We start from the raw sequence: 23,250 nt of genomic DNA on the forward strand, positions 1-23,250 counted from the left end.
AACCTGCTCTCTGGTAGAAAATCCTGAAGGGGGAGGTCAAGCCCTTAGTTTTTAGTCTTAAACTAAGGTGACTACCTCTGAATGGCTTGAAAAAGTAATAAGATTTTGGAGTGGCCTAGTCAAAGTCAGAACATAAGTTCCATTGAAATCCTGTGGCAGGGCCTCAAACAGGCTGTTTGTGTTGGACAACTCTCCAGTTTAGACTAATTAAAAAATTTCTGAGAAAATCTGTGAAAATTCCTCCACAGTGATGTAACAGACTGTTATTGTACATTTTTCAATGGCAGTTGTTGGTGCCAGGGGTGGAGCAACCAGTTATTAGGTTTGGAGGCAATTATTTTCTTTACATAGGGCAAGGTTGGTTTGGAGAACTTATTTTCCCTTTATAAAATAAATATGATATGAAAACACATTTTTGTATTAACTCAGGTTATCTTTATCTAAAATAAGTAAATTTGTCAAAAAAGCAAAAACAGAAAAAGGTAAGGGCACAAAAACATTTTCACCACGCTGTATATTGATAAAGGTAGACCAAGGAAAATTATTTTACAAACAATTTATATAAACTATGGGGATATAAATTATTTCCACTGACAGGATTGATAAAACCTGTAAAGTTACTTTTATGACGTAAAACATTCCATCATGGATGGATGGATGGATGGATGGATGGAAAAATGATTGTTGTAACCTTGGTGTGCCTCAATATGGGTAGCCAGCTCATACCTAGGCCAGACAGTCCCAAAATCCTAAAGGTTACTGTGCTTTCTAGCTTCCATGTTTCACAAAAACACAACCCTCACCTGATTTGTTTGAAATGCACTGTGGTGCTCAATGTTACATGATTGTTACATTAGGAATAGCAGTTTTCCCTCGTTTTTGCTGGAACACAGTTTCCTTATTATTTCAGCCTATGTCAAACACATAGCACCAAGCCCCATCATGGCAACCACAACTCTGAGGTGATGGAGTGTTAATGATCAGCACTTTTTCTCATATAATTTCTAAACAGATGAATGAAGACAATAGTAGCTGAATTAGAATTCTTTAATGCTTATGATCAGTTAGTAAAAGACAAACAGTGGGCAGTTTTTGCAATCTTATTACAATTTCTACATAAATTGCATGGTTGAGTTTGGTTTGAGGCTCACAACGTATGACTGAAATTGATGGTAACTCACCAGTAAACCATTAGGTTCACATGTCTTTAGCAAATAAGCACAGAATTGGCATATCTCTCAATCTTTAAACAACCTGCCTCCCAAATCTGCATTCCATCTTTCTGTTCCAGTTATGCTAAAGTCTGCATCTTATCCTGGACACATCGAGGGCGATCCAAATTTATATTCAGCATCCTGACACTTAAAGATGTTATTCCTTATTCTTGGTGCAAACCTCTCCACAGCTAGCTGTTTGATGGTTATTATCTGATTTGCTGTGTTTTTACAAATATTAAAATAATTTTGGAAATTGCTAAATATTATTTGCTTAATTACCCTATAATGTTTAATACAATTCATTGCAAAAGTACAAAGATTCACCAAATCTTAACCTCTTTACTCTAATACCCCAAAATAAATTTCAATGGCCTCCAGAAGACATAACATGAGGTAATAGCATCCTGCTGTGTGTAATTTAATCTCTGTGTAAATACAACTGTCCAGCACAGGCCTGAGAGGTGTTGGGACCACAGCCATGGTTACAACATGAAAGGCCAGTACAGACTTTCCTGGAACTTTCAAAATAAATTGCAATAATCTACTTCCGGCACAGCCAGGAACTGCGGACGTCCTGTGACGTCCCTGTCCAAATAAAAGCACCGCTCTTGCTACATCCTGCCTCTTCCATCTGGACTCGGCTGCGAGGCTGGCAGGAGAGACAGCGTGCTAATGTCTCTTTGCTGGCAAACAGACATAATTCTTCAACTGGATCCAAGGGTGTCATACGATCATCGATTATATGCACAAAATTGAGTACGGATGAATTGCTGTATGTGTATCCGGTATTCATTCAAGAACGGGAATAATTAAGGTACAAGCATTGCCTGATTTTCTCTCTGAGGCCTGAAGAAGCAAACTGTATTCCAGAGAATTCCCTGCAGAGACGCTGTCTCTACGAAGCCGAGTGGAGCGGTTTTCCCAGTCTGAAGGAACCGTGGTTACAGTAACTGTGCAGATTTGGTCGACATCATCCAATATATAGATTTAGGATAGAAATAAACCCAAAATTCACAAAAAGCTTGACAGCTCATCTTTTGCATCGCCTCCTATAAGAGCGCAGACGGTGTACAGACAAGAGGGGAGAGTCACCTCATTACAGCAAGGTTTGTTACCGTGAAATTGAAGAGTCCGATTAGGTTTGTTTTTGTCACTCCATGTTGTGGCCAATTTTATCATCGTCGGTGGTGTAGCGCAATATCAAACAAATAGTTTTTGTCCCCCATCAACATATAAAGTAGCTTACCTGAGCTCCCTTAAATTATTGGAGAAATATTAGGAATGTATCACAAGTTAATTCCCCCCACTCCAATATTCTACCATAGCAAAATGAAATCTAAATTTGCATACTTCGGGGCCCTGCCCTGGAAAGCCTGTGATTTGTTTCAATGACAAGAGCTATTACTGAGTAGTGCATTGATGCAGTCGTACAGTATTCCAATGTCTAAAACCCTAATCCCACCCAGGTGCTTGCGGTGAAAGGCTGTATAATTCGTGAGATGATGTGACAGCTGCAACGAGATGGAAGCCCTGGAAAAATCTGCCAGAAGAAGAAATAATATATTGAGATGAAATTCAAAGGATTTCTGAATGCAATCCATCCCACAGTCACATTCTTCAGCAGAGAGACTGAAAACACAAATCGCATGGAAAGTATTCCAATTTTGTAACATGATGGGAAAAACGTTGTCACTTCATTAGTGAGTAAACACCCTCGTAAACACGTGCACAGCACGAACGGTTAACAAGCCCCAACATGCTTGTCTGCTTCATTTCGAAAAAACCTTGATCATAGAATAATTGTAGCCAACGAACAACTTGATGATTTTACAATTCATGGCTGCTTCCTCCCCAGAGACTGCTTATGTTGATGTACTTTTTCTGGCACCCATATATCATTTACAAAGAAAGCCCAGCCTTTAATGAGCACTAATTAAATGCTGAAGACTGGGAGATGACTGGCAGAAAACATCGCAGCATGTGACAGACATCTGGAGGAAGATAAGTGATCAGATGATGGAGGAGCTGCAGAGATACCTTATGGTGGAAGCAAAGCAAACTGGAGTCATTGTGAACCTGCACTTGAACCTGACTTTGAAACACTGTCAATCAAGCTGGCTACAGCTGTCCTGGTTCATAGGGCATGGGCTTAGAGGATTGAGAGACTGTATGTGCGTGCTGCATGTGAGAACCTGAATAAGCCAAACATTTGTGTATATGTGTGTGCGGTTTGTGTTTTCCTTCTGTGGTGATGTAAAGGGCAAGTCAGTGGAGTGGACAGTGGAGAGACACCTGTGCTACTACTCATATTTAATTTTTTTTTTTTCAGATTTCATTCTAACACCTTGTTGTTAAAGGTTTTTTTAATCACATTTTTATCTCACAGATCATAAATTAATTAACTTTAATATCGCAAAAACTTTACAAAACTTGGACATTAAGAAAATTGGAAAGATATACATCATTTTAAAGTTAGATTTGTTTTAGTATATTTCAACAACATTTTAAGCAAATTAATTGTTTAAAGAATTTAAACCCACCTTAAACCTACATACCTGCACAGTTTACACAGATGTTTTTCAGCCCCTGGTAAATATATTGTTGCTGTACCTCAGTGTTAGAAAAACAGAAGTAGACTCTGAGAAGTTTAGGGTTGTACAACACAGAATATAATAAAGTGATCTGGTCTTTATCAGATCATAATTATTAAAATCAAAACTTAATAATTTGATTACATGTTAATAAATAAAAAAGTTTAACATTCACCCCAAAATGTCTAAAATCTGTGTGCTCCAAATGGTCACCACATGAAAAAGCCTGGTTTCTCCATTAAGGTAACTTAAAATTAAAAAAATAAATTGTAACATTCTGATGTCAAAATAATGCACTTCATAATTTTTTAGATTATGAAGTGCATTATTTTGACATCTGGGGGTCCATCCAATATTACTTAAGACCAACAGAAATGTTATGTTACCACTCTGTGATCAGACAGGCCACTCTGATCACAGAAGATCCTTCTAAGGTCCCATCACTTATTTTAGCTGCTCCAATCAGGCAGAAGGGTTAACGTCCTTCTGGCCAGGGAAGCCATTTACAAAAGGTTATTCATTCCGTTTGCAATATCCACCTTTAACACTTTAAAATAACATCTTTGCTTTTGTACACTTTTAAAAGTCGCTAATCAGTCCCCTATTATGTATTTTAATGTGCTTTTTAAGTGTTCATTGTATGTTAACTGCAGGAATGTTGTTGTTCGAGACCTGTCAAAGAAAAATGTCTGTCACCAACAGGGACAGACAATAAAGTTTTCTATTCTATTCTATTCTATTCTATTCTATTCTATTCTATTCTATTCTATTCTATTCTATTGCCTACACAATCATGGGCAAGACTGCTGACTTGACAGTTATCTAGCAAAGCCGTCGTCAATCTTCACAAGGAGGGTAAGAAACCAAAGATAGCTACAGAAGCTGTCTCTATACCGAGTACTATAGCCATGCATATTAACGGGAGTTGAGTGGAAAGTGTGGTAGGAGAAGATGCCCAAGTGACAAGAATGACTGCAGTATTGAGAAGACTGTTTGACTCCAACTGTGGTCAACACCTTGTGAATCCCTCCCAGGACTATTGTTTTGGCTTTTTTCAGTGTTTCAAACAAAACAGACCTTTTCAGGACATGGTCTACAACTGTCACATTCCTTGTGCTAAGCCACTCCTGAACCACAAACGATGTCAGAAGCCTCTTACCTAGGGTAAGAAGAGTTCTGGGATTTTTGCTCACTGTTCTCATGATTATTTTGACCCCACGGGATGAGATCTTGCGTGGGGCCTCAGATCAAGGGAGATTACCAATGGTCTTGTATGTCTTCCATTTTTTCACAATTGCTCCCACAGTTGATTTATTCACATCAACCTGCTTGCCAAGACTGGTGCAGGTCTACAACTTTCTTCCTGGTGTCCTTCGAAAGCTCTTTGGTCTTTGCCATAGTTGAGTTTGGAGTCTGACTGTTTGATGGTGTGGACAAGTGTCTTTTATACAGATAATGAGTTCAAACAGGGCCATTAACACACATAACAAGTGAAGGACAGGAGAGATTCTTAAAGAAGCTACAGGTGTGTGAGGGCCAGACATCTTGCTTGTTTGTGGGTGACCAAATACTTATTTTCCAGCATAATTTACAAATACATTCTTTAACACTGTTTTAAAACCACAGATGCCACTCACTTTAAATGAGGTGTGTTCTACTCTGTCCCACTTAGCCAACGTTCACACTGAAGATCTTTTTGGTCAAATACAACTTTTTTGGAATGGTTGTTCAAACTACTAATTAAATGTGACCACCATTAGCTTGTAACCTGAATGGTTTAAGACCCCAAAGCTACCTGCATGCACAGATGGAGAATGTAGACGTCGCACAGCAGCACATTGTTTAGGAAAGTAATACTGGATATCAGTGTCTCTGTGTTTTTATTAAGTTGTTGAGCAAAGGGAGCCGACAATATTATGACCACATCATAACAAGACGAAGAAAGGTAAGAAAAATGAGAGCACAGCTATTTACAATGGACTTTTGTGGTGCAGTGACTGTTATTTCTGTACAGAAGTCTGTGTGGATGTGTAGTTGAAGCCAGGCTCTGACTATGACTCAAACTTAAATTGTATGTTGAAATGTTTATTATAAAACTGGATATATATTTAAATAAATGGACACTTACCAGAAGGAACAACAAGCAGGAAACACTATACTATAGTCTAAGCTATTCCTATGTTACTTTATGATAATATGAAACAAGACAACAATCAAAGTAAATTTATATTTGTCGGTTAAAGTATTTCTAAATGTGTAATAGTAGAACAATAAAACATAATAGATGTTTTAGACCTTTTGATTGTTATTGCACATTAACAGGCTGCAACTCACTATCAAATAAGTATAAAATTAAATTATGCTTGTCAAGCAATGTAATTCAAATTAAATAAGCCAAACAGTCACAACTTCAGACAACTGTGGCTGTGGAAGTATTTTCTTCAACACAAAAGTAAATAGCTGGAGTGGTTTCAGTACACTGACACCACTGAAAAGTAAGTGCACTGTATAACAAAACAAAGGTATGAAACATGTGAACAAGTATGCAAAATATGAACTCCTTGGCTGTCTTTAGCAATTGACAATCTATCTCAAGGTCTTCAAATGCTGTTCTCACAGTCAAGGTCTAGTAGAGGGATTTTTTGCATTGAATATAATGAGGTTGTTAGAGACGCATCATTATATCATAGGCCCTATGTAACCCGACTTTATGCCTTTATATTAATTTACAGGGCAAGGTTAAACCACAGTCCTTCCCAAAGTGTCTGAGACTTTATGGGTAAAAGTTAAACTCCAATGCTAAGAATGACAAAATTTTCATCAAGCTGTTAAACATACTTTGCAAACACTGAGAAGAAATATAGATTGGTGTCCTTTTGCTGCAGTCTGTCTTGCATTATAAGCTAACAAGCTTGAAAGGAAGAATAGGGAAGACCTGTAAAGACCGCGTGGAGGATTTGGTCTCCAGATACAATGTTATATAAATGTCAGTAGTTAAAACGAGAGAAAGAAATGCTTGAGCACATAACACAGGATATGTGCTGAATGTCACTGTGCTGAATTTTCTGCAATTCCAAAGTGCATCCTGTGAATATGTAAATATCCTCAGCATCTAGATACTCTGTGTGTGGCTGTGTGCGGTGGTACAGCGTCATGTAAAGTCTCTGAAGGAGCTATGTACAAATTTAGGTACAAATTTAGTGCAATGTTGAGCTGAAATCTGCATGGTGGTACTATCAGGATATTGGGAATGCCACCAAGGTGGGGAAGACAAAGTTTGTGGCCTGAGGGGAACACTGGAAGCACAAAAATACAAGTTAAATGTTTCAAACTCTATGTTAAACCATTTTTTCAAACGTTTGAAGTTGCCTTTGAAAAATTCTCATGTATATCAAAGTATACATTCAGGATGAAATGACTTTTTTGTTCTAAAGGTTTAGTTTCTGTTAAATATCTGTGAGTGTAGAAAGTCGGGAGGGAATAAAACATCCTTAAATATATTCAAGCCTGGAGTTATGTTAACAATAGATACTTTGTCTTTTTTATTATATAAAAAGCAGCATTTATATATTTATGTATGTAGCACTTCCTATCACAGCTCTGTAATAAGATGTTACTAATAGGGTATTAATCTAGTAATGAAAAAAAAAAAAATAGGTAACATCATGTAATGACCTATATTATTAAAATGTATTTCCCTTGGTAACTTTTTGATTTGTATTTTAATGATGAGTAAGTATAATGTAATAATCATGGCATTAAACAGAACCTGTAACTTCACAACCCTTATTCGTGGTTACTACATATGAATCTGGTAAGATTTAGGTGTCATAATGTCTGATAAAAAAGTACAAATTCTCTAGTTACTCAATGACCTTACAGCCCTGATTCATGGTTATTACATAGAAAGTAACATACTTTTCTTTCATTTAAGTATTAGGCATCCTAATGCTATGTTGACAAGATAAAACTATATAACAAAATAGAAAAGGTTAGTCCAAAGACTTCACAGATGTTACAAAACTTCAACTTTATGGTTTGGTCATTGTCAATTTCATATATTTCCTTTTTTTTTACAGTTTTACCACCAAAGTAGATAAATATAACAACCACTATATTGTTAATTAGCAAAACATTAACTTACTATTAGCAATTAAGTGTGTTCCCTTATTATTTACAAGTGACACACATTTCACCGTAGGAAGATAACCTTGATCTGGTTACCGTTTCTGAAAAGTAATTACATTACATGTCCTAATTACACAAAATTACCTAATCACCACATGTACAAGTAAAAAACCCTTTAATTAAATGGTAATAGGGGGCTGCACAGTGGGGGGCTGCACGGTGGCGCAGTTGGTAGCACTGTTGCCTTGCAGCAAGAAGGTCTTGGGTTCGATTCCCGGCCTGGGGAGTTTGCATGTTCTCCCCGTGCATGCGTGGGTTCTCACCGAGTACTCCGGCTTCCTCCCACGGTCCAAAGACATGCCTGTTAGGTTAATTGGTGACTCTAAATTGCCCTTAGGTGTATGAATGAGTGTGTGCGTGGTTGTTTGTGTGTTGCCCTGCGATGGACTGGTGACCTGTCCAGGGTGTACCTTGCCTTTTTTTACCAAACGTTTACCACATTATAACCATTCTGTTATTGAGTGTATGGCTGCACCACTATAAACTTACCTACTCTCAAACTGTGACAGGAACTGCTGCCTTTATTCCATGTGTTATGTGATATTCTGCATTTTGTGCAACTTTACAAATCAGCTACCACTCAATTTAATAAGAAAATTGTTACTATCTGGTATCAGTTACAAAAACCAATAATTGCTATGATCTGTTTTTCATTTGCAAATTATTTATGTATCCCTAAAAAAAGTCTATAAATATACTAATTATAAACAGAAACTTTAAATTAATGTGTGTCAGATTATGGATTTAAGGTCAATTTTTATTATCTAGCTAAATCAAGAACCACACATTGCTTAGGGTGCTTGTAGTGCTTGCAAAGTTTAATTTAGTCAATTCATGTTCATGTTTTAGGAGCTTGACACCAAACAGTTGCTTGACTTTAAAATTCCAATGAAAAGTTTGATACAGTAACTTTAATATTTAAAAGATGTCCTGCAAGACGTGCACATGATGTATTTTGCAGTACTTTGTACATTCAAACCCTGTAGCAACACTTATATCAAACAAAATGTGGATAGTACTGTGTGTGTGTGTGATGCATATCTAACTGATTTAGAAACTAAGCATCAGAAGTTCAAATAAACTGGTTTCTATATAAATTCAGTAGCCATGTTAGATTATTAGGTCAAGGTTAATGAGAAACCTGTGATTTTCCATGTTAGAAAACCAGTTTCAGGGCACATTCCAGTGGAGCTTTCTGACTTAAAGTTCAAATGAAACAAACCATTAAAATTACAAATTTAGCTTGGTAGTGAAGTAGCCTTTCACTGTTAAACATTTAAATATGTTCTTAATCAGTGCAATGCTTTCAACACTAAAGGTGCAATTGTACCTTTAGTGTTTTATGCTCACAGACTAATATAAATACATATTTGTCAGCAGATATAAAGAGTTCCCAATCTTTAAAACAAGCTACATTTTGCATATGAAACAAAAATTTAAAATTTAGCATAAACATTTTTCTCTCCCCGAAATTCTAATTTTCTTTATCTGAGTTGTATTTTTTATTTCACTCTTCTTTTTGGGTCATATTTTATCAGTAGGAATAATCCTAAATGTTCTTTACAACTGCTTTTTAGGGTTATGGTAACACAAGGCCCAAATAACAGGTATAAGATGAAGCAAAAGGAAAGAAAAAAAGAAAAGCAGGTTTGTAAAAAATAGAGAGAAAATGACATTGGGGTCGGGTGAGATAAATAGCACATTAGTACTTTTAGATTAACTGCCTCTTATTCCCAGGCCCTGCTGCAGCCCTGCAGATGCGCAGGGCTGCAGCATAACTACCCGGCAGCGGTCATGTCTTAATTAACAAGCCGACATCTGATCAATAATTGAGGAACAATGAAGGGGGGATGTGAACCGTGTGACAGACTGCATGGTTCAAGGTTTTTGGTTTTCTGTTGATGTGAAATAACACCAGAAATCGATAGCACAAGGCAGCCCCAGCACACACCGACTTCCTACACAGACATCAAAAAGTGAATATCCCCAACTGTATTCTTTTTTTCTCCTCTTTTTGTCATAAAAAATAAATTATACAATGTATTTTCTTCTCATTTGGGGGGTGTTTTGTGACAGCATGGAAAATTACTCATCAGAAAGCCACATACATTTTTATAAACACAACATAAATAAAAGAAGATATTTTCTCTAGACCCTTTAGTATTTAATTGGAGGTTATTTGGCAATTTTAAAGTTTGAACTGCCTTATGATCAAAGATGCACTGATCTGAGTTCTGCAGCTGATTTCTGATCTTCAGAGTTTGTGTAGCTGATACTGATTTAAGCCAATTTTAGCCACATTTGAACTATAACATGGGAAATGTATTTTTTTATAGCCCTTCAGTCTCTCAGTGGTTGTTAATTATTATAGTAAAAGCACCACCACCTACAAACAACAGACAAAATGATTATGTAGTTCACATTTAAACCTGGCTTTATTATTATATTAGTGATTAGCATGGTTAGCATTTTTAAAAGAGGCGTCTCTATGTGCCATACCTAGATAATCAGACCCTTATAATAACTCTAAGATTTCCAAAAAGGAACAACGTATCTACATAAATTATGGTTCTAAGCTTGAAAAACTAAAAGAGAGCAACTGTGCCGTGATCCATTCAGCCGTCCTGCTATCTACTTGAAAGTCTTTCTGTCTTCTGCTTTCTAACTGCCTTAATGAACTGTAGACATTACTCAACATGCTTTATAAAATAGTTTTTTAAAATAGCTCCTTTGTCTCTGTCCTTGCTCTGACTGTCATGATCCACAGTTGTTTGTGTTTTGGTTCTCGTTTGGGTTTATATTTTTCTTTTAGTGTTCTTAATGTCTCTCGATATTAGTTCATTCCTTTATACTGAGTTTCTTAGTTCTTTCTTGTGTTCTGTTCTGTGCATTTTAGTTTAGTCTCTTTTTTTGGTATTTGGCCTTAAGTTTGGTTTTGTTAGATCCTCTGTGTTCCTGTTCAGTTTCTGCCCATTATTCTTCCTTCCCTCAGTTCCCTGCTTAGCTTCTCCCCCAGTTGCTCTGCATTCTGTTGATTATACTCACCTGGACTCGTCACCCGGACGAGTCCGTGAAACTCCTTAAATTTGCAGATGACACCACTGTCATTGGACTGATCCAGGACGGTGATGAGTTTGCATACAGACAGCAGGTGGATCGGCTGGTACACTGGTGCGGTCAGAACTACCTTGAACTGAACCCACTCAAGACTGTGGAAATGGTGGTGGACTTTCGGAGAACACCACCCCCATACACCCCCCTCACCATCCTCAACAACACTGTATCGGCCGTGGACCACTTCAGGTTTTTAGGAACCACCATCTCTGAGAACCTGAGATGGTCTTCACACATAGACACTGTTCGAAAGAAGGCCCAGCAGAGACTGTACTTCCTGACGCAACTCAAGAAGTTCAACCTTCCACAGGAGCTGTTGGTCATCTTCTACACTGCCATCATTCAATCTGTCCTGTCTTCATCCATCTCAGTGTGGTTTGGTTCATCCACAAAACAGGACAGGTCCAGACTGCAACGAATAATCAGGTCTGCAGAGAGAATAATCAGAGCTGACCTTCCCTCCATCCAGGACTTATACAGGTCTAGGGTCAAGAAAAGAGCTGCCAAAATCTCTGCAGACCCCACACACCCTGCACATAAACTGTTTAGAGTTTTACCTTCAGGCCGCCACTACAGAGCACTGTTTACTAAAACCAGCCGCCACAGAGACAGTTTCTTCCCCCAGGCTGTTTCTCTGATGAACATTCAATAGAGTACAGAACAACAGCATACAGATGTTGCAAATGCACCTTTTCTGTTAGATATGTGTATATTGTACATTGTAAATTGTAAATTTGTATATTCTGTAATGCAAAAACAGAACAAAAGAGCAAAGTGTACCGGAGGCAAATTCCTTGTTTGTATGCACAAACTTGGCAATAAAGCTGATTCTGATTCTGGTTTGGATGCCACAAACACATCTCCACAGTATTTATTCTCCTTGGTTTCTTTCTCTCACTGCTGGATTTTACTATTGCTCTTGTCCTGGTTCCTGTGTTGATTTTCGTTGTATTTGTCTGCCTCTGTGTTGCCTCTGCCTCTGTGTTGTTGCCGTTTAGGTCCTCATCAACATGACACTAAGTTATTTTTAAAAACCTTACTCATACTGAGATTGCTAGTCCTAAGTTTTCCTTTTTAAGTAACAGTTTTCACACTAATGAGTCATGATGTCAGCAATATGGTAGTACTTAGATATTGTTTGTTTATTGATTTGAAAAGAAAAAATGAGGGTGCGATCAAGCAGCACAACAGCTGATTTCAGTCACTGACCGATTTTTCAATACATGTTTTACCTAATCATTTAAGATCCATACTATTGCAGCACGATATTAGCTAAAATAAAAATGAAACTGTGGTGTTGATAAGTATTGCTATGATATCATAATCAAGCCAAATTCCTTTACCACTCTCTTACTTTTCCATCATTACAATGTCTGCTCCATTCTCCCAGAGCTTTATGGTCTTGGTTGCTAAGATCTTTGTCAGAAATAAAGGACATAAATAACATTGAAAGTCCATCCAGGTGATTGAATATATTATTAGAAAGCAATATTTCATTATTATTCTGCATAGCGCTTGAAATGGTATGGCATGCAAAATATTACATTCAGGCAGTCCTTTGCAATTGCAACATTACACACATTGATAGTGTGATCAAAACTGCAATTTCATATATTCTTCTGCTTGAATTAACAACTTGACTGAACAAGATTAGCTATTTAGCTATTTTGGTGATGATAAATCCTAATTGCACAGTTTTGACATTTTTTGCTTTATATTGATAATTCAGGGCGAGTTCCTCCTAGGTTTATTTGATGTGATAAATTAAGAATAATCTGGTCTGTATGGTTTGTAGCAAAACAGTTTTTTGACCTACGCTAAGAGACAAATTTTCATTCTTCAAAACAATAATTTTTTCAAATACCCACTGCTCTGATTTTGACCCTTAAAACTTGGAAGACAGACCTTAATAACTCATCAGACTTGTACCAGGATCAAATACATTTTGAGTGAAAAGTTGAAGATGAGTGAAAGTTCAGCGGTTAATATGACAAAACCTCAAAAGTGTGCACACATTGGTAGCCTCAAAGGTGTGTCACATCCAGTGCAAAAAAATGTAAGTCTTTAAGAAATACAGTAGAGTATCATTAAGAGCTTTAGACTTTGTTCACATTGTCAGAAATACCCCCAGAGCTCTGCACTCATTAATGGAAGGCAATAAAGACTGAAAAGGCTATTTACAAACTAATAAATAGAAATTAGATTTTTTCGTTTAGTTAGATACTTTGTGTAATTTTAGAATAGAAGCTTTTTTTTGAATAGAAGTATATATAGGTAATTTAAATGAAGTTTAATGAAGGTAACTACCAAGCTGAATTATTTCTTTCACATATCAAAGGTTTGATTACCTTTGTCTTTCAGATACTGGAAAATGACAGAGAACATCTGACTATCTCAAGTCTCCACAGGGTCGTTAAAGTGCTGACCAAAACTCTTAGCTCCATGTTAAATGTAAAGCGTGGGAGAGCTAAGATAAAGGTAAGCTGAATGGATGCCGTGTTTCTGTATTCAACGCAGTGTTTAATTATACATCCAACACAGACCTTATTTGTTTTTCACAAAAAAGCAAATGCCTGCATAAAGCACTTTTTGTACAATGACCTGGCAGCCAGGAGGTTTAGGCCTTTCTGTGTGGAGTTTGCATGTTCTCCCTGTGTATACATGGTTTCTCTCCCATCATCAAAAAACAAGCATGTTGGTAGACTGTTTTGTAACCCAACCCTGCTGACATGTTTGCTATGTTTCTTGGTCTTATGATGCTGTTCATTCACTGGTGCTCTCTAACAAACATTTGACACGTTTACAGAACAGGGCACTAAGAGTAAAGTGGCCTAAATCAAATGAATGACAGACCTTTTTTATTTTCTATTTGCAAAACATTTTTTTTTTAAATTTATTCCACTTTGCATTTATGCACTAAATTTATCTTGCTCTAAACCAATAAATCCCAATACGAAGTTTGTGGGTGTTTTTATTTTTATTTTTGTTTAACAAATACAAATCTAAAAATTGAGGTTACTTTGATACTCCTAAATAAGATCCATTGCCACAAAATGTATTTGGGAAGTCTCTTATTAGCATCTACTATGTGTAATGTAATCTCAGTATATTTCAGTATAAATCTAATGATTCTTTCAAGGCCTCAGAGGTTTGTTAGATAACCTTAGTGAACAAACAACATAATGAAGACCAAGGAACACAGCAGACACATTGGGGATAAAGTAGCGGAGAAGTTTAAAGAGTTAAGCCATAAAACAACATGGCAAGCTTAAAACATCTGACAGAGCATTGTTTATTCCATCATCTGTAAATGGAAAGAGTATGGCACATTTGTAGAACTACCAAGATATGGCTATTCACCAAAACATACAAGAAAAGCATTAATCAGAGAGGTAGGCAAGACACCCCATGTCACTTTGGATAGGGTACAGAAATCCACAAATAAGAATCTTTCTGAGGATTAACAAGATTGTGGAATTTTTGAAAGAAAGAAAGAAATCCACCCTGAAATTTGCTGCAAGCCGTTTAGAGGGCAGCAATGGCATCATTACAGCATCTTGCTGAGGATATACTTTTCTTTAATCCCAGTAAAATTAATTGAAGTTTTATGTTTGGAAAGTTACCAAATCTGAAAAAAGTTTAATAGGTGTGATTTTTACAAGGCGCTGTGTTTACTCTGTGGTGCCTCTCACTTATGTTCCTCAAGGTTTCTAAAAAAATCTGTTCACAAACAACATGTACAAAGACAGTTATTTACTTTTACAACTAAAAATCTCAAAATATGGTGAAAAACATCCACGGCCCACTTCCAAATTTTAATTTTGTGGTTGCCTTCCTTCTTAAAACCTAATGACTTACCCCTATCCAAACATTCAGAGCCCTAACACCCAATTCCTAAAACCATCTCCAGCAAACTTAACCTGTAAATAGTCAGCTGTGTATGTAAGGGAAGGTTTATCAGCTGTTGTGGTGTTTCCTGGGAGTTTTCAGACAGGATGGCCATCTTGTGATAATCCTTTCACAGTCTGTGGTAGCCAGAAGGCTACCGGGCTGCTGGAAACTCTAATCAGGCTTTGCCCACCTGCCTCCATCCTGCTCTTTCAAGTGAGTAACAGATCCACTTCTGGACAGAAATCATATGTTTATTTCCCTTTCTTTCTCATTGCAAACTTTTGTTAGAAAATTGAATTCGATGCCCTGGGGCAGGATGGAAAATTGGGCAAAAATAACTTATTTTCCCTACACCCAACCTTTTGCTACCCTAATGAATGGCAAAATAAGATAACCGTGGGAGATGCTATTCCATGACAGCAAGCCATTCTTTCAATTTAGAGTTCATCAATTCATGTTTACAGTATAAGCATCAATACTGGAAGGTGGTGTGTGACCGCAAGAACATGAATCTCTCATGGAGAAAACACTACCCTGTACCATTATGCAAAACGTCTCCAGGCATTAGATCAAAACATCAAATGCCATGAGGCCTTGCAGATTTTTTTGCACACCATGACAGTTCATTTTTACTCTGTAATCTGCTCAGATAAGAAAGGTATAATTTAAGAGCCTTTAAAAAAAGGGAACATCATTGATTAAATCATAAATTCCCTCTTTATTGAACAGGGCAAAGGTAATTTTGGAATCACAGTCTGGCAGTTTTAATGTCGTCACGTTTCACTGATGTGTCCCAGATGATTAGCATTTAATCAGCTGCAAATATTCCTAATTACAAGATTAATCTCCAACCAATTAGCCAACCTACTAATGGTTTCACTCTACCATTGAACCCTACTGAATTCTAATTAGGGAGTAACAGCCTCAATTTACCTAAAGGCCCATCTGATGGGTCATTACCAACCTAGTTACTCTCCGTATAAACTGAAAGCAGCAAGCAACACAGATCGCACTAGGAGAGCAGCTGCGGAGGCTTTATGGTTGTCGTGTGAGGCATTCCATGCATCAAGAAAACACATTTCTACTTCCTGAAAATAACAGAATCATACTGATGATCCACTAATGAATATATTACGTATAGCAACACTGCAAGATCTGTAAACTAAAATGTGCATTAGATTTGATCTTAGTTTAGTTAACTTACATGTTGTATAATATAATTATTTCAGATTTTAGACAGGTATTTCATATTTCCTGTCTTACAGTCTATAACTATACAGCGTAAACATTCACAATTGCTTGTCAAACAGACCTTAACACATGATTTGTTACTTCGGCTGCAGACCATTCACCTTGTCTGTAACAGTAATGGCCTCACCCACTGACTTTGATGGGCAGGGTTGATGTTATGCTGCTGCAGGGACTATAAAACAATTAAATAAATACCAAAATATTTATATATTTATATTGTATTGTGTTCATGATGTAAGAGATTCTACTAAGAAGCTGTTGTTTTTATGTGGAAGTATAAAAACTACTACCTGTACTTATTTTTTTCAAGATATCTTCAGATATTTATGTTTTTAGAACAAGAAAATATCTAATTATCATTAAAAAATCTTGTTTTTTCTTCTGGTAAGATATTTTACCTCTATTTTTCATGTGCCACATGAAAAACAATTACAACATCCATAGCTGTTCTCAGCTTACATAATTTCACATCAAAGATGGTATAAGTTATCAATTTTCAATATTTTATTTATATTTTATATAATTTTGTATAATAAATAATGGCACATCTTTTGTGTTCTTTACCTTTTGATAATTAAAATTATATATAAAATGCCCCTTATTTTGTTTTTCCTGTTGGAAGGTCATATTTCCAAGAATCAATGGAAAGGGAGAACTAAAACTTAAGATTCCACTAATGCACTTAAGATGTACAGTACAGACCAAAAGTTTGGACACACCATCTCACTCAAAGATTTGTCTTTATTTTCATGACTATGAATATTGTAGCTTCACACTGAAGGCATCAAAACTATGAATTAACACATGTGGAATTATATACTGAACAAAAACGTGTGAAACAACTGAAAATATGTCTTATATTATAGGTTCTTCAAAGTAGCCACCTTTTGCTTTGATTACTGCTCCACACACTCTTGGCATTCTGTTGATGAGCTTCAAGAGGTAGTCACCTGAAATGGTTTTCACTTCACAGGTGTGCCCTGTCAGGTTTAAGAAGTGGGATTTCAAGCCCTATAAATCGGGTTGGGACCAACAGTTGTGTTGTGCAGGAGGTGGATACAGTACACAGCTGATAGTCCTACTGAATAGACTGTTAGAATTTGTATTATGGCAAGAAAAAAGCAGCTAAGTAGAGAAAAACGAGTGGCCATCATTACTTTAAGAAATGAAGGTCAGTCAGTCCGAACAATTGGGAAAACTTTGAAAGTGTCCCCAAGTGCAGTCGCAAAAACCATCAACCGCTACAAAGAAATTGGCTCACATGAGGACCGCCCCAGGAAAGGAAGACCAAGAGTCACCTCTGGTGCGGACGATAAGTTCATCTGAGTCACCAGCCTCAGAAATCACAGGTTAACAGAAGCTCAGAGTAGAGAACAGGTCAATGCCACACAGAGTTCTAGCAGCAGACACATCTCTAGAACAACTGTTAAGAGGAGACTGTGTGAATCAGGCCTTCATGGTAAAATAGCTGCTAGGAAACCACTGCTGAGGACAGGCAACAAGCAGAAGAGACTTGTTTGGGCTAAAGAACACAAGGAACGGACATTAGACCAGTGAAAATCTGTGCTTTGGTCTGATGAGTCCAAGTTTGAGATCTTTGGTTCCAACCACCGTGTCTTTGTGTGGCGCAGAAGAGGTTAACGGATGGACTCTACATGTCTGGTTCCCACCGTGAAGCATGGAGGAGGAGGTGTGATGGTGTGGGGGTGCTTTGCTGGTAACACTGTTCGGGATTTATTCAAAATTGAAGGCATACTGAACCAGCATGGCTACCACAGCATCTTGCAGCGGCATGTTATTCCATCCGGTTTGCGTTTAGTTGGACCATCGTTTATTTTTCAACAGGACAATGACCCCAAACACACCTCCAGGCTGTGTAAGGGCTATTTGACCAAGAAGGAGAGTGATGGGGTGCTGCGCCAGATGACCTGGCCTCCACAATCACCGGACCTGAACCCAATCGAGATGGTTTGGGGTGAGCTGGACCGCAGAGTGAAGGCAAAAGGGCCAACAAGTGCTAAGCATCTCTGGGAACTCCTTCAATACTGTTGGAAAACCAGGTGACTACCTCTTGAAGCTCATCAACAGAATGCCAAGAGTGTGCGGAGCAGTAATCAAAGCAAAAGGTGGCTACTTTGAAGAACCTAGAATATAAGACATGTTTTCAGTTGTTTCACACTTTTTTGTTCAGTATTTAATTCCACATGTGTTAATTCATAGTTTTGATGCCTTCAGTGTGAAGCTACAATATTCATAGTCATGAAAATAAAGAAAACTCTTTGAATGAGAAGGTGTGTCCAAACGTTTGGTCTGTACTGTATAAAGGTTAAAATATATAGCTGCCTCCAGGTCTTTTTTGGTGTCAAAAACGTGTCAAGATCTGTTTGACGCACCTAATTGAACAAACAGAGGGCAGAAAAGCACATAGCGGATTACCATTGTATTAGTCAGTACTTCATCTAATAGCCAGGTCAAATCAGGCATAAGTGTTTTTGAAGCTGTAATTTGAACCAAAATGGGCTTGAATATTTTATTTAATATATTTTAGAGATTTACCAGTCATTTCTAAAAGCATTTTTCCCAGCGTGGCCACACTAGACATTTTTTTAATAAAGGCATTCATTTGAAATTAACATAGAAGCAAATAAAGTGTAAGTCTCAAAGAAATCTCAGTGGATCTTACCTGCCCTGTACCTTGATGTCAGATATTGCATAGAAGTATCTGGATAGATTGTTCTCATCCACCATGGTGGCTCCAGTAGCTGGTTTTAGTAGTTTAATCCTCAGATCTGTGATTGTGAAAAAATCTCTCAGGTTCTTAGTGGTATCCAGCTGGCCGTACAGTGAAGCCATGTTGTGTAGCCGAGGTCCGGCAAATAGAGCAAAACGGTCCTTTATCTCAAAACGTACGGTCTTGTCATTCTTCCACACATAACCTCGGGAGTATTCCTCAGTACAAATTATGTCCAGCAGGGTGCGCTGGGACAGATCGTTCACTGTCTTGGGTTCCATGGTGAAAGCATCCAGGCAGTCAGTGGCATAGAACTGGTAAGGGGTCCAGGTACGGCCGTAGTCGAGCGACTTTTCCAGAACCATCTGCTCCGGGCGGCCTGATTCAAAGGTAATAACGATGTCATCGGTTAGCTCAATTGTCTTGTTCCAGGACAGCGTAATGTTGACCTGCAGAGGTTTTGGGTATTTCTTCCATGATGTCGATTGCCAGAACGTTGTGGGATTTCGACCTTCAAAGTCAAACATTAACTCAGGAGGATGAGCCAGCTCCTCCGTAGAAGCATCACATTCGTTGTTGCACATGTAAGGATTCTCCTGAATGAAAACACAATAAACACAAAAGTAAGTGATTATTGTATATAAAGTATTAAAATAATCTCCGCTTCTTTATGATGTTGCTGAAAATGGTTTTATATAGTGCTCTTTATTTTAATTAATATCTTGTAGGTCAACTTAAAGTTTATAAGGACATAAAGTAACATAAAAAAGACTACTTTTGAAATCATATGATATATATATATATATATATATATATATATATATATATATATATAAATAAAAAACAAAAACTTTAGATTATTTAAAAATGAAAGCCATTGTATAAAACCATGTTCATAATGTGGATCCTAGGGTATAACAGGATCTTGTGCCAAGAAATCTCTCCAGACCTTACCAAGGGCTTACATTGAAGTGTGCATTTTTGTCACACATAACCGTGTCAGATCATAAAACTAATTTCAAAATCCCCCAAAGATAACCTGAGTAAGTACAAAAAGCTGTTTTCCACTGATGATTGCATTTTTTTTTTATAGAAAAACAGCAGTCAACACCAACCTAGCCCAATAGGAAAACACAAGTGTCTCCCTTATTAAATCATGAATTTTAAGACTAATTACTTTTTTGGTTGATTTCATAGACAATATCAGGTCTGCTTACTGCCAGACCTGTAGAATTAAAAAGTCACCTATGTAGAACCAATTCCAAGGCTTTGGGACCACAGCAAGAGAAATCGTCCACAAATGGGGAAAACATGGAGCAGTGGGAATTACTCCAAAGGTGCATTGATGACCCATCCAGGAGGGGAATTATCTAAAGCACTGTAGACCCTTCTTCCTTCAGTTAACCTATTAAGCCCCAACCCCCAGTACTGGGGGAAGAGTTTAACTCTTGTTTTCTTCTACTTTCTTTACTGCAAGTTCCATTAGTTAAACATAAACATATGTAGTATTCACAAAAATAGTAGAATCTTGGCTAAAAGCTGATATAAACAATTTCTACAAACACCAAAAACAGTTAAAACCAAAGGAAGTTCAATCAGAACATAAACAAACTCCACAAAATAACATAACCACAAAACTCGGTCTCTGCTTCTACACGCACAACCAGCATGTCTGCTGTAAACAGAGAGCTCAAAGATTCCAAAAAATATATTTTGTCCAAATCCAACCAGGTTTTACTCAACCAGCTGCAAAGAAAGGCCAGAATCATCACTCCCATTTGAAAAACATAATTATTAACATAATGATTGTTTAGATAGAGTATGTTAATTCTCAGAAAAAATATTTTTTATCTCATGTTATTTTGAGCTCAAACTTCACAAAACCCCTCTGGGCTTAAGAGGTTAAGGTCAGTGTACAAAATTCAACAATAGGAAAGAGATCCAATGAGAGATCCAAGGCAACCACTGCTGGCCAAATGGAACAGAAAAACCCATCTGACATTTGGCCCTAGAGGCCCACATTCTAAGTTCAACTTTGGATCTTGCGATATTAAAACACCACAATATTTCTTGTAAAAGTGAATTTACTTTTCAAACATTTCAGTTCCTGTCAGCATATGATTTCATTTTGTTTAAGTTTAATTTGGTTGGTTTAAGTTATTATTTAGGATGTGAAATTAGGAATTTCAACTTAAAACCCTGTGTCTATGTATGAAGTTAAAGAACATTCCTTGTCAGATTAGGCTGGAAACTTCATTACAAAAAACATTGAAGAGGTCTCCACTACTGTTAAAGTATTTATGAGGGAGAATTTTGGGCACCCTATAGATAAATAGAGTCCATTAAGATAATGTCTAATCATTAGTCTCTTACGACGATAAAGCTGGAACCTGTAACATAACTTCTTGTCGGTGCTAAGCTAAAGGGCAGTTACACAGTTTTTTATATCTCTAGGTTGTATTTGGTAATATCTAGTTCAAAATCTATATTACCCAAACTGATCATACCTAAGCTGAAAAATTCTTCACTGAACAGAAAATCTTTAAAAGGCTTGTCATGGATCTCGTAAATTATAGCAATGATATGTACTAAAATGATCAAAAGTTAGCAGTAATTCTAAAAAAAATGAGTTGTTACCAAACTTTAATAGGTTTGGACAGGAATGTTTAAATGTCCTTTTGTGAGTTGGATTGCTTTAGTTTTCTCCAGATTGCACTGAATAACAGCTCCTTTAGCCAACTGAAAAGAACATATGTAACCTCTCAGCAAAATCATAAAAAAGATGAATCAGAATTGATTAGAGCAGTGGTGAAAACAACCAAAAACCTCAGGCTCAGGTTGAAAAACGGAAGTTATGCCGTAACTATGGTTCTGTGAATTCCTGGATGACTGCCAGTGGCAGTAAACAAAGTGGATATGTCTCCTCACACTCCGCGCAGGTCGAGATTAAATGTAAACAAAGTCACGCACGTGACACGTAGCCCACCTGGACATGTGTCTATAAGTAGCACGTGGAAGGCTACGTTCGGTCTCTGGGATCTTCTCGCACGGGAGAAGTTCCAAGTGACCAGTGTGACTGGCAGTCATCCAGGAATTCACAGAACCATAGTTACAGCGTAACTTCCGTTCTGTTTCATTCCTTCCTGACTGCCAGTGGCAGTAAACAAAGTGGATGACTTATGCCAGCAATGTCATGAGGAATGCAGTAGTCGCCCACCTCTCAGTTAGTAGAAGGGGCCAGAGGCAGGATTGCCGAGGCCAGTGCGGACTCATGTGCCACATTGAGGCGGTAGAAGCGTGCAAACGTGCACGGTGTTGCCCATGACGCCGCCGCGCAGATATCACCCAGCGGCACGCCCCTCAGTGCCGCTCAGGACATAGGCACACTCCTGGTGGAATGGCACACAACACCAGAAGGGGCAGCTGCCCCACAGACTCTTAAGCCAGCGCAATAGCATCTACGACCCAATGCGACAGCCTGTGCTAAGAAAGGGCTCGCCCCCTTTTCTGTCCCCCGTGTCCCACAAACAGCTGGTCCGACTGGCGAATAGCGCCTGTAGCCACCATGTACAGCTGCAATGCCCGGACAGGGCACAGCGTGTTAGCCAGCCTCTGTTCCTCGGACTGAAACGGGGGAGGGCAGTATGCCCCCAGTTCAATGGCTGTATTCACGTAGCCTGGGGGCAGAACCTTAGGGAGAAAGGCTATGTTCGGCCACAGCGATACTCCGGACCCGCCTGCCTTCCAACGCAGGCAGGTAGGGGTGATGGCGAGTGCGTGGAGCTCACTGACCCGCTTGGCTGTTGTTACCGCCAACAAAAAAGCAGTCTTAACAGACACCAGTTTCAATGGGGCAGCACACATAGGCTCAAAAGGTGGCCCACTCAGGGCCTTCAACACCAGTGGGAGGTCCCATGCTGCTGCCGGTCTCCGTAACCGGGGGCGCAGCCTCCTTGCACCCCAGAGAAACTGTGACACCCAATAGTGTATCCCCACTCGTCTGCCATCCACAACATTGTGGCTGGCTGAAATGGTAGCCAGGTGCACCTTCAGGGTTGATGCTGCCTGTCCGGCATCCAATAGACCCTGCAGGTACCTCAAAATATTATGCAGGGAACACAAAATAGGGTCAACTGCTCCGCGTCTGCACACACCGCAAAACGCTGCCAGCAACGGGCATAAGTCCTCAATGTGGAAGGAGCTCTGGCATTCTGGAGTGTCCGCTGAATGGAGGGCTCCAGATCCGTCAGGGGCTGCCAGCACCCCT

General features: G+C 38.2%; 1 protein-coding gene across 3 annotated transcripts in view; it reads right to left on the reverse strand.

Annotated features, from left to right (window-relative positions):
* The window catches only part of LOC124869633 (netrin-G1-like), a 111,419-nt gene that overhangs the window by 26,411 nt on the left and 61,758 nt on the right, over window positions 1–23,250 (reverse strand). For all 3 annotated transcript variants that reach the window (XM_047367600.1, XM_047367601.1, XM_047367599.1), the window contains exon 3: window positions 18,936–19,579. In XM_047367600.1, coding sequence (XP_047223556.1) covers window positions 18,936–19,579 — 644 coding nt within the window. The remainder of the gene's footprint in view (window positions 1–18,935; window positions 19,580–23,250) is intronic.

This window comes from Girardinichthys multiradiatus, chromosome 6, assembly GCF_021462225.1.
Source record: "Girardinichthys multiradiatus isolate DD_20200921_A chromosome 6, DD_fGirMul_XY1, whole genome shotgun sequence".
NCBI lineage: Eukaryota > Metazoa > Chordata > Actinopteri > Cyprinodontiformes > Goodeidae > Girardinichthys > Girardinichthys multiradiatus.